General features: G+C 40.3%; 1 protein-coding gene and 1 pseudogene across 1 annotated transcript; both read left to right on the top strand.

Moving 5' to 3' along the window:
• The first annotated feature begins 5709 nt into the window (after nucleotides 1–5709).
• LOC126601214 (uncharacterized) lies at nucleotides 5710–6035 on the top strand (annotated as a pseudogene).
• A 2153-nt stretch (nucleotides 6036–8188) lies between these two features.
• Nucleotides 8189–15056, top strand: LOC126601195 (cytochrome P450 81Q32-like). The gene is made up of 2 exons (XM_050267873.1): nucleotides 8189–9178; nucleotides 14302–15056. The coding sequence occupies exons 1-2, from the start codon at nucleotides 8270–8272 to the stop codon at nucleotides 14917–14919; spliced, it is 1527 nt and encodes a 508-aa protein (XP_050123830.1). The 5' UTR covers nucleotides 8189–8269; the 3' UTR covers nucleotides 14920–15056.
• Nucleotides 15057–15695: the final 639 nt, after the last annotated feature.

Below are 15695 nucleotides of genomic sequence, written 5' to 3'. Positions count from 1 at the left end.
CTACAGTACAGTGCGTGAATAGTGGTTTGCTTTGTGAATAATGTCCCAGTGCGTGAATAGTGGTCCTCTACAGTGCCGTAAACAGTTATTGCTACAGTGACATGAATAGTGCTATGCTACAGTGCCGTGAACAGTCTCTGCTACAGTATTCTGGTAAATTGTTTTCATTCTGCTGTGTATCTTTTGTGCCTTTATTGTTCGTGATTTTTGTTCAGTGGCTCAATATAATCATAATATTGTTATGCATCTTGGTGGAACAAATAAATGGATAATAGATACTGGGGCCACTGATCATGTGACTAGTGACCCTAAAGTGTTTGATGAGTTATGTGACTATGTTCGTGATCCGTATATTACTAGTGCAAATGGAGCACATTCCCATGTGAAGGGTGAAGGCACTATCTCTCTGATTCTAACCTTATCACTGGTCCGTACTTTATTTGTTTCTGATGTTAAGTGCAATCTTTTGTCGGTAGGAAAACTTCTTGATACCTTATATTGTTCTGCTCACTTCTACCCTACATATTGTTATTTTCAAGATATTCAAACTCAGAAGATAATTGGTCATGGTAAAAGAATAGGGGGTTTGTACATCTTGACTATGGAGGATATTGTTGTTTCTGGTTCAAATAATCATCAAGTTTTAAGTGTTAAAGTAGATGACAGACATCAAATTTGGTTGTGGCATCGACGATTGGGACATCCATCATTCAGTTATATGAAACATCTATTTCCTTCTTTGTTTCGCACTTATAGTGATTCAGAGTTCAAGTGTGAAACATGTGTCATGGCTAAGAGTCATCGTGCTTCATTTCCTGTAAGTGATTCTAAAGCTACTTTACCATTTGATTTGATACATTCTGATGTGTAGGGTCTGGTGAAAGTTACTTCTAATGGATTCCGTTGGTTTGTTACTTTTATTGATGATTGTACTTGGTTAACTTGGGTGTTTTTGATGAAGAATAAGAGTGATGTTCCGTTACTTCTTCAAAAATTTTGTACAATGGTGTCTACTCAGTTTCAGACCAAAGTTAAGGTCTTCATGTCTGATAACAGAGGAGAATATGTGAATCACACTTTGGCATTTTTTTTTTCAAGATCATGGTATTATTCACCAGACAACTACTCCGTTTACACCCCAACAAAATGATGTGTCCGAACGGAAGAATCATCAAATAATGGAGGTTGCTCGTTCCTTGATGTTGGATAAATGTGTTCTTCATCATTCGTGGGGTCATGTTGTTTTCGCTGCTGTGTATTTGATCAATCGTGTTCTAAATAGGGTTCTTGATTTTCAGACACCGTTTGATGTGCTACAAAAACATGTTTATCTTGTTTCTGTATCAAAGCTTCATTCGAAAGTGTTTTAGTGTATTGTGTATGTGCATGTCTACTCTCATCAGCGGAGTAAACTTGATGCATGTGCTCTCCGGTGTGTCTTTATTGGGTATGCTAACAATCAAAAAGGTTATAAGTGTTATCATTATCCGACTCAAAAAACTTATATTACCATGGAAGTCACCTTCCATGAGGAAGTTTCATATTTTGTGAAGCCCTCTTCCGCCTCTCCACTTCAGGGAGAGAGGGGGAGTGAAGTGCAGATTTGAAGAGATGGTATAGATGATGTGTTACAGGCAGAGTTGGGAACAGAACCTATTATGTTGCGTGATACTGATCAATCGGCTACAAATAATGATCGGTCACCTGTTATTCCCGGAACTATTTCTACTGACAACAGATCAGATGTGCCCAGCGAGTTGCCTATTAGCATGTCTGACGAATTACCTTCTAATAATCGGTTGCCTGCTACTAATATGTCTAACGAGTTGCCTGATGATGGTTCGTCCAGTGATGATTCTTCTAACAGTTTGGTACAAGATGGTGGCATACATGAGGTAAATTATGACGATTCTTCTACTTATCAGTTGCCTCCAAGAGCTAATCGTGGAAAACCTAAATTACAATATGAGTCTGATATGCATGCCAAAGCCAAATATCCTATCAACAATTATATGTCTACTCATCGTTTGTCCAAACCATATGCATCTTACATATGTCAGCTATCTAGTGTATCAATTCCAACAAAATTGCAAGATATTTTGTCTGACCCTAAGTGGGTTAATGCCATGGAAGTTGAGATAGAAGCTTTGGAAAAGAATTCTACTTGGGATTTGGTTCCTTTACCAAACGAGAAGAAAGTCGTTGGATGTAGATAAGTGTTTACTATTAAGCACAAAGCAGATGGTTCTATTAACCGGTATAAAGCCAGATTAGTTGCTAAGGGTTATACTCAAACATATGGGGTGGACTATCAGGAGAACTTTGCTCATGTTGCCAAACTTAATATTGTGCATGTTCTTCTATCCTTAGCAGCAAACCAGGATTGGCCTCTGTTGCAGTTTAATATTAAGAATGCTTTCCTTCATGGTGATCTTAAGGAGGAACTGTATATGGATCTTCCACCTGGTATTGGAACATCTCCTGGAAAATGTGTTGTATACAGGTTACGAAGGGTCTTGTATGGTTTGAAACAATATCCTAGAGCATGGTTTGGGAGGTTTACAATGAAGAAGTTTGGATATATCCAGAGTCATTCAGATCATACTTTGTTTCTAAAGCGACAAAATGGTAAGCTAACTGCATTGATTATTTATGTTGATGACATGATAGTGACTGGTGATGATCAGAAGGAGATACAACGCATTCAAAAGTACCTAGCTACTGAGTTTGAGATGAAAGAATTGGGTGAATTGAAGTATTTTCTTGGAATCGAGGTTGCACGATCCAAGCATGGTATTTTTCTGTCTCAACGAAAATATGTTCTTGATTTGTTAGCTGAAACAGGTAGTTAGATTGCAAATCTGTTGATACTCTGATTGAGCAGAATCATCGTCTCGGTTTATTTCCAGATCAAGTTCCTACTCATAAGGAACGGTATCAGAGGCTTGTGGGGAAATTAATTTATTTGTCTCGCACTCGCCCTAACATTGCTTATGCAGTTAGTGTGGGTGATCTACATCTGGATACTTTACATTTGTGGGTGGCAATTTAGTTACTTGAAGAAGCAAGAAACAAAAAGTGGTGGCTAGGTCAAGTGCAGAAGCTAAGTTTCGTGGTATGTCTCATGGTGTATGTAAGTTGTTGTGGTTGAAAAAATTGTTGAGAGATCTTCGGTTTAAACCCAAATGTGCTATGAAACTTCATTGTGATAACAAGGCTGCTATTGAGATTGCTCTTACTAAGTGTAACATCCCACTTCGTCCAAGGGAGTGATCCTTAAATGTATATTCTCATCCCTACCTAGCATGAGGCATTTTGGGAGCTCACTGGTTTCGGGTTCTATCGGAACTCCGAAGTTAAGCGAGTAGCGCGCGAGAGCACTCCCATGATGGGTGGCCCACTGGGAAGTTCTCGTGTGAGTTCCCAGAAACAAAACCCTAAGGGCGTGGTCGGGGCCCAAAGCAGACAATATCGTGCTACGGTGGTGAAGCAGGCCCGGGAAGTGATCACTTCCCGGGCCGAGATGTGACACTAAGGCTGTGTCTAATAGTATGTTTTCCAACTCGTTTGACAAGTTGGGCATGCGTGACATCTTTGCACCAACTTGATGGGGAGTGTTGCGAGTTATATATTAGTTAAAGTGTAAATAGTAGTTTATTGTCCCACATTGGTGAAGTACATATGTAATACCAATTGTAACTCCTATATATACTCCACTTTGGAGATTAATGAATATATAAGAAATTCCTAAATATTGTCATATATATTTTTGGTATTTACTATGTTTAGTTTAATATTGGTATTTACCATGTTTAGTTTAGTAGGTTGTTGGGCTCATCACTTAGAACTTGCTCTAGTTCTATAAAAGTTAAGATTCAACTATAAAATTGGCAATATAAAAAGTAAATTTGCTCTAGTATCTAATGTGAAATCGACGCTCACTATAATAAGAAAATGTCATCGGACTTGTTTGGAAGTACTTTTAAAATGACGGAAAACACTTGTAGTGAAATATTTTTGAAACCAATCCTTAGTAAAAATCCAAATGAATCATAAAAATAAAAAAAAATAAAAACACTTTAAGAAGCAAATATCTGGTACTTCTTCCAAAAAGCACTTTAAAAGCTTTTGGAACCCAAATTCAATTTTACAAAAAACGTTTACTGTCATTTTAAAAGCATTTTCAGACAAATAATTTTTAAAATAAATAATTGAAAACTGGAAAGTGCAGGTCGTGGTTGTGGTTGTTGCCTTATCAAGTGGGGCTCGAGAGTTTTTGTTTTTGTTTTTAATTATGATTTGAGAGTAGAAACAATGAAACATATAACAATTAACTATTAATCTAAATGATTAGCTATAATCCTTAGATGTATTTAATATAATCATCACCTACAATCAAATATAATTTATGTCAATATTATATTTAATACCATCTAACGGTCAGATATAGTTCATGTAAATACATGTATTTAATACAATCACCATCTGGCTATCAAGATTGAGTAATGCTATTTATACCATATTTTTGTACCACATTTTCATATCACCTTAGGTGGCATTTAATGTGGACAATCACATCATTTGAATTAATCAGATTTTTAAATTTAGTTTATTATTTAATAAACTAATAATTAAGAAAAAATAGTTAATTAAATGATGATCGTGATATACGAGGAGTCTTTCTCCTTCATTTCCTTAGGTTTTGCAAATTTATCAAATGATGTGGCTGTCTACATCAGATATCACCTAAGATGATATATAAATATGGTATAAAAATATGGTATGAATAGCATTACTCATCAAGATTATGATTGTATTAAATACATGTAACTTGTTTGTACCATACTTAGGGTCTCCGTATTTAGATCTCGTATAAATACTCGGGGGACTCAAATGTAATTATGTAATAAATGAAAGGGCAAATATATAATAAGTGAGGAGCCCTTATTCTATAAAAGGACTCCTCACTCTCCTCATTAAGAGAGGCAAATTCTTAGGTCATGGGAAATAGCTCTCTCACCTTCTCATCCTCTCACAAACAGAGAAATACAATATCAGTGTGGACGTAGCCTAAACATTAGGGTGAACCACGATACATTTTGTGTTATTTACTTTCTTGCATATTCATGGTCGGATTTACGTTGTTCCAAGACCTCCGGTTTTGTGCATTAACATTTGGCGCCGTCTATGAAAATCGACACGAAAAACTATGTCGGTTCTCTCTCAATTTTTCATCTCCACCGTGAATCTGTAGTCCCCCATCGACTTTATTTACTAATATCATTTGGGAATCTGTAGTCCCCCTGGCGACTTGGGCAATTCAAGCGACACGGTTCTCTTCGGACGGATTGAAAACTTGGGGATTGGCAACGAACTTGGTGAGGGATAGATGGAGTAAGCCGGGCCGGCCGTTCATTCCACCCTCTCCTTTCAATCCAACTGTTTGTTCCACAGACCTTGTTCTGATGCGTCACATTTTATAAAATTGAGCAACCTAGCGGGGTTATAACTTATACATCCGATTCTTCTCACTACTGTTTTTCTCCATTGCTGCCGGTTCAGAGTCTTAAAACCCTCAACGCCGAAACCAATAATTTTGGGCGGGATTTAGAGTCTTCGATTCTCCGTTCACTGTCTCTGTCTTCACTTTCTATCAGTTCGTCACACTCGCGCTACCGTTGCGCTATGTGTAACAGAGTTTCTGTCGTCATGGCATCATCAACATCGCCAAGCTCCTCCGCGGGTGTCCAGAACTCAAAGAAATCGTTGGGGTTCATAGCAAATGCTGTGAAGCACAATGACAGCTTTATCCAGTTATTCGCAATGACTGAAATTCTGCTACTGAGCATCAGATCGCTGGGCCAGAAGTACCCCTCCACGATCTTCAGGAGGACACGACAACTCTCAAGGAGGAGCAGGAAGCCCTAGCCGAGCACACGAGGAACATCAAGCGAGACCTCCTCCACGAGGCCTCTTTCGAGCCCACTGGTCTCTTCGCTTCTAGGCTTCGCCTTCTCTTAGGCGAACGAGAGTGATCGCATTCAGCTGCATCTTCACCCAGAGCAAGAGGCAGAGCTGATAGCAGATTGATTTCAGCGATCCTGACTGGAAATCCAAGTTCCAGAGGGATTTCGAGAAGCGGTTCAACATCCCCCACATCACTGATGTTTTCCCTGACTCTGTTCCCATTCTTTCCACCTTCTGCTTAAGAATGAGGACTCCGGTGATCGAAGACTTTGCAGGTGAAAGCTCAAAAGAACGTTTGCTCCCGACTCGGATCCCTCGAACTCGGAATCTCAACCCAGTGACCATGCAGCAAAAAAAAAGGAAACAAAAGCAAAAGTAGAAAATGAAAAGAAAAAGCAAAAGCAAGTCTGCAGGCGTTGGAAAATAGAAAAGGAAAAGTAAAAGGCAATTGGCTAGCGACAGTAGTGCAACTTTGTGGCTTTCCTATCATGCTTCCCTAATATTTCATCCCAGCAAGCAGAAATAATCCAACCCCTACAGTTTTGAAAGTTGTAGGAAATGGAGTGGGAAACAAAAGCAAAAGCAGAGCAGAAAAGAAAAGAGAAAAGAAGAAACAGAAACAAAAGCAAAAGCAAAGCAGAAAGCAAAAGAAGATAAAAAGAAGCAGACATAATTGCGATGGTAATGTCATGCAGAAAAGAGAATTATAGGCCGCGTGACCCATTGAGCAGAGGGTCGGATTTATTTTTTGAATGATATAATTTATTTATCTTATCTTTCGGAGACATCTGTATAACCCCATCAGAGGGTAAACAAAAACAAAAAAAAAAAAAAAAAAAAAAAAAAACGGGAAGCCCAAAATAATGGGCTGGAATGTCATGTGGAGGGCCAAGGTCCATATGCCCAAAAGAATCAGGCCTTATGGCTCCAAATTTATTCGACACTCTGCCGCTAATATCACTAATCAGGTGATCAAAAGTACGCCCAATAATCCAAAATTATTCGGCAACATGCCAACCAAGTGATCAAAAGTACGTTCAGTACTCCAAAATTATTCGGCAACATGCCGCTATTATCACTAACCAAGTGATCAAAACTACGTTCAGTACTCCAAAATTATACATTATTGGCCACCTCCATCTTCTCCGGGAACCAATCCACCGCACCCTCCAATCTCTTTCTTCCAAACACGGCAAACTTCTATTTCTCCGGTGGGTTTCCAGTAGAGTCCTGGTCTCTTCGCTTTCCATCGCCGAAGAATGTCATACACATTTGTTTATTTTCGTTTCTTGATTCTCCTTTGCTTCATTTCCAGTTTGAGGAGTGCATAATTTATATATTATTTAAGCTGAAAGACAACCAGAAAAAAAAAAAAAAAAAACTGAGAGAAAAATGCAACTCGAAGTCTGGAACTATAAGTTCAAGGATGATGGCTATACAATGGGACTTGGATTGTCTGCCCTCCCATTTAGGTGCCCTCTCCGTGCCCTCTTGTTTTGTGTGATCACAGTTAAGTCACGTTAATATTTTATATTATTTTTTTATAAAAATAATAAAACAAAAAGAAATAGTAATATAAAATGTGGACGTGGCTTAACCGTGATCACAAAAACAAGAGGGCACGAGAAGGGCACAGAAATTGGAGGGCAGACAATCCAAGTCCTATACAATGTATCCATTAACAAAGACTTGCCTAAGGTAAATGTCTACGGTCTTGCTCGGGATTACATCTCTAGAAAGTATGGGCTTGTTGGGATTGCTTCTTTAAAAAGTACTTTTCTTCATAAGTAATGCTTTTGCTTCTAAACAATGTTGAAATTTAAATAAAAAATGTTCCATAGCGGCTCTATTCAAGAACAAGTGTCTGCCATTTGTCTTATCTCTAGCTCCTCAACTTTATCCCTTATCTTGCACTCAAATAATTTTGATTTCTTTACATTATTTTTCTTTGGTTTTTATGCCGATTGTCTGTCTTTCTGTTTGGATGTTCTTTTCATCCTTTTCTATTTTGTACGATCATGATTAAATCATGTCAATATTTTATATTAATTTTTAATAAAAATAATAAGATAAAAAATAATAATAATATAAAATATTAAAGTGACTTCACCTTAACTACACAAATAAAAGAAGATTAGAAGGACACTCAACCAAGAGGTCAGTCAATCTGTCTCCCTTACAAAGTGCCAAAATCTTTAAAAATTATGCAGTAAAACTCAAATTAAAACTAAAGAAAATGACCAAAAACACTGAAAATGAATCAAAACTCAACATTTGACCAAAAAAATCAATCAATCAAAAGATGGAAGAACAGTCGCCCTTCTTCTGGTATACTACTTCAGCTCTCATCGCCATCTTCCTCACATTTCTGCTCACCAAAATTAAACCAAAACCCAAATTTACAAATCCACCCCCTTCCCCGCCATCTATTCCAATCATCGGCCACCTCCACCTCCTCAAACATCCAGTCCACCGAACCCTCCAATCCCTTTCTTCAAACTTGGGTAAAATCATCCTCCTCCAATGGGGTTCCCGCGCAGTCCTCCTGGTTTCCTCCCCTTCTGCCGCCGAAGAATGCTACACCAAGCACGACGTCGCCTTTGCCAACCGCCCAAGCCTGCTCGCCGGAAAACACTTCCACTACAACTTCACAACCGTCGCGGCGGCTCCCTACGGCGACCACTGGCGTAACCTCCGCCGCATCATGACTCTCGAGATTTTTTCCTCCTCCCGCCTCGCCGCGTTTTCCAGCGTCCGGCAAGGGGAAGTCCGTCTGTTACTGACCCAGATCATGAAAAGGTCAAAGGTCGAGCTCAAGTCCAAATTCACGGAGCTTGCGTTCAACGTGATGACGATGACGGTGGTGGGGAAGCGGTACTTTGGCGAAGACGTGGCAGAGGACGAGGAGGCAAAGAATTTCCGGGAGGTGATGAGGGAGGCGGTGCACTTATCGGCGGCGACTAATTTGGGAGATTTTTTTCCGGTTTTGCAGTGGACGGATGCGACGGGGTTGGAGAAGAAGATGGTGAGGCTAATGAAAACGATGGACGGCTTCTTGCAGAGTTTGATTGAGGAGCGCCGTGGGATTTTGGCGGCGGGTTTTGAATCGAACGGCCAAGAGGTGAAGAAATTGATGATCGACAACTTTTTGGCGCTACAACAAACAGAGCCTCAATTATACACCGACGAAATCGTCAAGGGAATCATTTTGGTAAATTACACATAATCCTGCAACTCTTTTTGTATGCAGCAATGTTCTAGTTAAGTGAAAATTTAGGCTAAACATACCATGGTTCTTCCTAATTTGATATCAAAGTCGTAGTCGATATTAAATATGAACTTTTTAATAAGGGTAAAACTGTAAACAGTTAAGGTTGTTATGGTTGTTTTGTAATTAGTGAGTGATGAGTTGATGAAGGTGTAATTAGTTAGCTATCTAATACTAGTGAGTAACTAGTATATAAGGCATCAGTGTGTAACCTTATTGAGTTAATGAAAATGAAAGGATAATTTTCCTAATATGGTATCACTCGCCTAACTCCTACGACAGCCGATCCTCTCCTTCTGCTTCCCGCTTCTTCCTCTTCGAATCTTCAAACCCTAGAAATCTCCCGCTTCTTAATCTTCGATTCTTCCAACCCTAGTAATCACCATGGCTGGATCTCCTTCTTCTGGATCTGCTTCTTGTCCTAATTCTTCTCTCTCCTCGACGACATCGTCGATTACGATCCAAAATATTGGATCTATGGTGCCGATCAAGCTCACATCGACGAACTATCTCACCTGGAGTGCTCTGTTCGCTCCCATCCTTCGCCGGTACAATCTCACCGGAATCATTGACGGCACGATGTCTGCTCCGCCGAAATTCCTTCTTGACTCCTCGGGTACTCAAACTTCTACTCTCAATCCTCAGTATGTTACTTGGTTTGAGAATGATCAGAATATCTTGATTTGGATCAATTCTACTCTCTCGGATGCCCTAATTCCGTACACTGTTGGAGTTAATTCGGCCCGTGAGCTCTGGTCCAAATTGGAATCGCGACTTGCAACGGCTTCGCAATCGCACATTCATGAGCTTCGTTCTCGTCTTCGTAGCATCACGAAGGGTGATTCTACGGCTGCGCTCTATCTTCAACAAATTGAAGAAATCGCAGATGCTCTTGCCAATGCAGGCGCTCCAATCGAAGATTCTGAGTTGATTTTTGTCATTTTACATGGTTTGCCCTCTGAGTATGAGTCTTTCATTGATGCAATCCAATTTCGCCTGGGTTCAACCACTATTGATGAACTTCATGGGCTGCTTTTGAGTAAGGAGCTTCAACTGACTGCTCGCAAGAAAACCTCACCTTCTACTCCCGTTCAAGCTTTTAATGCTTCTGCTGGTCTTCTTCCCACACCTCTTGGTGATTTTGGTCCGCAAGCATTCTTTACTCAGAACGGCTCTTCTTCCCAATCCTATGGTACTCCAAATCGTGGCAATTTCTCTCAATCTCGTAATTACACAAATCGTGGTTCACAGCGGAATCATCAAGGTTTTCAGGGCAATCAACGATTCAATCGCGGGTTTCAGGGTAATCCTCGTTACAATCGTGGTCCTCGTTCTCAGTACAACAATTCTCACAGAAAGATTTCCTGTCAAATTTGTCGCCAATTGGATCATGAAGCTGTTGAGTGTCCTCAGCGCATGAATCCCAATTTTGGTAACAAGAACTCTCCAGCTGCTTATCATGCATCTACCCCTCCTACTTGGCTTCTTGATTCTAGTGCGAGCTCGCACATGACTCATTCCTCCACCAATTTGCAGAATCCTGAGCCTTACACTGGACCTAAGCAAGTGTATATTGGTGATGGCAAAGGTTTGCCTATTCTCAATTCTGGTTCTTCTACACTTAATACTGGTTCTCATTGTTTTGATCTTAACACTGTCTTGCATGTTCCTCATCTTAAGCAAGATTTGATTTCCGCAAATCGGTTTATTCTTGATAATTGGTGTTCTATTCATTTGTATCCTTTTCACTTCATTGTGAAGGATCTTTCTTCGGAGAAAACGCTTTTTAAAGGTCCTGTGAGAGCTGGTTTCTATCCATTTCATGCATCTTCTATTGCTGGTAATCAAAAGGCATTTGCTGCTTCTGCTAAAGCTTCCCCGCAGACTTGGCATCATAGATTAGGTCATCCTGCTCTCAACATTCTTCGTAAACTAGCAACTCATTCTTGTATTTCAGTTTCCAGTACTTTAAATAAATCTGTGTGCTCCAGTTGTGCTCTAGGCAAGAGTTCCAAGTTGTCTTTTGCTTCTGTTTCTTGTACATCCAGTAGGCCTCTAGAGCTCTTGCACACTGATGTATGGGGTCCTGCACCACTCCTTTCTGTTAATGGATATCGCTATTATCTCATTTTTGTTGATGACTACACCAAGTATACTTGGTTTTTTCCTCTTAAGTCTAAATCTGATGTCTTTGATACATTTGTGCAATTCAAAGTGTTGGTGGAAACTTTACTCAGTACTAAGATTGTTATCTTGCGATCTGATTCTGGTGGGGAATTTCTGAGTCTCAAGTTTATCCGATTTCTTCAAGAACAAGGCATTTCCCATCAGTTAAGCTGCCCCCACACACCTGAGCAAAATGGTTGTGCTGAGCGCAAGCACCGGCATTTGGTTGAAACTGCTCGAACTCTCCTAGCAGCATCCAAGGTTCCTCAGTCTTATTGGGTTGAAGCTTTTGCCACAGCTATCTATCTCATCAATCGGATGCCAACAACCACCAACTTCTCACCTTGGGAACTACTATTTCACAGATCTCCAGATTACACCTCACTGAAAATTTTTGGATGCCGATGTTTCCCATGGTTGAAACCTTATACAACTTCCAAGCTTGATCCCAAGAGCAAGGAATGTGTTTTTTTGGGGTACAGTTTAAACCACAAAGGCTATAAATGTCTTGATCCTTCCACTGGCAGAGTGTATCTTTCAAGGCATGTTATTTTTGATGAAGATACATTTCCTTTTGCTCAACAGGATCATCCTCCGCCATCACATTCCAGCTCTAGTTCTTCTCCTTTGCAACCATCCAATCCTATTCCCACCACTTTAACTTTTCCTTCTCTATCTCAACCTTCTTCCTCTTTGTCTCCTCTCTTATCTCCAACTCCCTCTTCACCCTCTCCATCCCCATCTCTTCCTGTCCCCTCTTCTACTGCCTTACCTAACCCTCCTCTTTCTGCACCCTCAATCCCTCTCAATACTCATTCCATGCAAACCAGATCCAAATCGGGTATTTTTAAACCCAAAGCACTTATGGCAACCAAGTATCCCATCTCTTCTGATCTCTCTCCCGATTATACACCTTCTACCTATCTTCAAGCCTCTAAACATCCTCATTGGCGTCGAGCAATGCAAGAAGAATTTAATGCTCTCATTCAAACTGGAACTTGGTCTCTAGTTCCTGCATCTCCCACTCAGAACTTGGTTGGTGCGAAATGGGTGTTCCGAATCAAACGAAAACCGGATGGTACTATTGATAGGTACAAAGCTAGGCTTGTTGCAAAAGGCTTCCATCAGCAGCACGGTATTGATTATACTGAGACATTTAGTCCAGTTGCTAAGCCTGTTACTATTCGGTTACTTCTCACTTTGGCTGCAAAGTTTGATTGGTTTCTCAATCAACTTGATGTCAGCAATGCTTTTTTGCATGGTAACTTGACAAAATCTGTGTTCATGATCCAACCACCAGAATTTGAAGACCCTACCAAGCTAAATCATGTTTGTCATCTCCATAAATCTTTGTATGGGCTCAAGCAAGCCCCCAGGGCCTGGTATGACAAACTCACCACTGCATTGAAGTCTCTGGGTTTCTCAGGTTCCTCAAATGATCATTCTTTATTTGTCAAGAAGGCTCCTGCGTTGATCTTCATTTTGGTCTACGTTGATGATATTATTGTTACTGGACCAAATGCTCAACTCTGCCAAGATGTTATTTCTCAGCTCAGTTCTTTATTTCTTGTCAAAGATCTTGGTCCTCTTCTTTACTTCCTTGGTATTGAAGTCAAGCGGTCTTCATCTGGTATCCTTCTCTCTCAACACAAGTATATTCTTGATCTTCTCTCCAAAGCCCACATGGAAGGCTCCAAACCTTGTGTCACTCCTCTTAGTACAACTAAATTGGATCATGACTCTTCTCTGCTTGATAACCCTGAGGAATATAGATCTTTGGTTGGTGGTTTGCAATACTTAACATGGACACGGCCAGATCTGTCTTTTGCAGTTAATTTGGTTTGTCAATTTATGCACTGTCCGAGACAAGCTCATTTTCAGGCCGTCAAACGCATTCTCCGATATCTAAAGGGTACCCTGTCTCTTGGCTTATGGTTTCCCAAATGTCCTAAACCTCTTACTCTTACTGCTTTCTCTGATGCCGACTGGGCCGGTTGCAGTCTTGATCGCCGATCTACTGGGGGGTTTTGTGTCTATTTGGGTGACTCCCTTATAAGCTGGAGTGCCAAGAAACAGCCTACTGTGGCTCGGTCATCGACCGAAGCTGAATATCGATCTTTGGCTAACACTGCAGCTGAACTGACATGGATAAGTAAGCTTCTACTTGATGTTGGTCTTGCTCTTCCTTCTTCCCCTCAGATTTGGTGTGACAACATTTCTGCCATTTCATTGGCTAAAAATCCAATCTTCCATGCTCGAACCAAGCATGTGGAGATTGATTATCACTACATTCGGGAAAGAGTGCTTGCTCATCAAGTTCAAGTTTTGTTTGTGTGTACTCAAGATCAGGTTGCTGATATATGCACCAAGGCTCTGTCCAAGCACAGATTCCATCTTCTCCGAGACAAACTCTCCCTTCGGCTACCTCAGTTCGGTTTGAGGGGGGATAATAAGGGTAAAACTGTAAACAGTTAAGGTTGTTATGGTTGTTTTGTAATTAGTGAGTGATGAGTTGATGAAGGTGTAATTAGTTAGCTATCTAATACTAGTGAGTAACTAGTATATAAGGCATCAGTGTGTAACCTTATTGAGTTAATGAAAATGAAAGGATAATTTTCCTAATACTTTTCATAATAAAAATCATGGATAAAATGCCCATCCCTGTCCACATGAACTTGATATAGGTAGATGCATTGATCAAATATTTGAGTGATTATGTGTATACATCTGTTTGTATGCATCTTTCGTCATATGGTCACGGAACCACGCGTTTGTACATTGAGTAAACGTGATCACGATATAGGTGGCCAAGTCACGCCACAGGTGTGTATCGTCTCGATGATATAACAGAATCTCTCCCTTTGAATTATCAATGTCTACTAATCAAATACTAATTGTAGGTGTTGCTGGTAGCTGGGACAGACACAACGTCAACAGCCCTACAATGGGCAATGGCGCTCTTGCTAAACCATCCGGATGCAATGGAGAAATTAAGAGCCGAGATAGACACCAAGATTGGACCAGATCATCGTGTGTTGAAAGAGCAAGACTTGCCAAACCTGAGCTACTTACAAAATGTGATCAACGAAACGCATCGTTTGTACCCTTCATTTCCAATTCTAGTGCCTCATGAAAACTCAGAGGACTGCGTGGTAGGGGGATTCGACGTCCCACGTCACACAATGCTGATGATCAATGCGTGGGCTATCCACAGGAACCCTGAGATATGGGAGGACCCCGAAAAGTTTAAGCCGGAAAGGTTTGAAGGGTGGAGCGGTGAGGGATCCGAAGGGTATAAGCTGATTCCATTTGGGGCTGGAAGGCGAGGGTGTCCTGGGGCCGGCCTAGCGAACCGGTTGATTGGGTTGGCGCTGGGAAGCTTGGTTCAGTCGTTTGAGTGGGAGAGGATCGGTGAAGAGGAGGTGGACATGAGTGAGGGCTTGGGGCTTACGATGCCAAGGGTGAAGCCCTTGGAGGCTATTTGCAAACCACGCCCGATCATGCTATCTTCCACGTAAAAATTGGACCATAAATTCCAAAGCACAATACTACTGCTAGATTATTTCCTTTGCTTTGCTTGATAGTTAATCAATATATATGGTTTGACTGTAATAATCAAGTTCAAAGTTATAATTCTTGCAGTTAAAAAGTGCTTGTTCTGTTCTTGATCGGATGATCCGTACAGATTTCAAAGGTCAAAAGGCAATTTTCAATTTTTTTTGGGGGGGGTGGGGGGGGGGGGGACAAATGGCAACAGCATTCAGGATACAGCTAATGCAACCAGGTTATCATCTTTATGTGAATTTCTCGTAACATCTATTAATATAATAATTTTTATGGTTGCTGTTATCCACATTTTATTTTATTTTTATTAACTTTTTTTTCATTCTTGATCATTAAATCAAATGAATTGAAGAAGATTAAAAGATAAAAATTAACAAGTGAGTGTGGATAGCACCATTCTAACCTTATATACATGAAGGATTCTTACTCAACTAGTTCGTAAGTTTATGCATGACATTTCGTCAAAGGACGATGTATGAATTTGTAATTATGTGGTTCAAAGTTAGAGGTTGTAAAATATAGTTTACTCCTTTATTTTATTGACATGAATATAACAACAACAATACAACCGTGTGTCGTGAAAGTTCAAGGATAATAAGATAATAAGATGCCGTTGAAGTTGAAGACACATAAGTAGCAAAAAATTGCAATGCGGGTAAAATCGTGGCTACTAAAACAAGTATCAGACTACATATAGCAACTGATCTCTCACTGGTACATTGCATATCCT

This window comes from Malus sylvestris, chromosome 15 (genome assembly GCF_916048215.2).
Source record: "Malus sylvestris chromosome 15, drMalSylv7.2, whole genome shotgun sequence".
Taxonomy (NCBI): Eukaryota; Viridiplantae; Streptophyta; class Magnoliopsida; order Rosales; family Rosaceae; genus Malus; species Malus sylvestris.
This window is presented reverse-complemented; position numbering and strand designations above follow the sequence as displayed.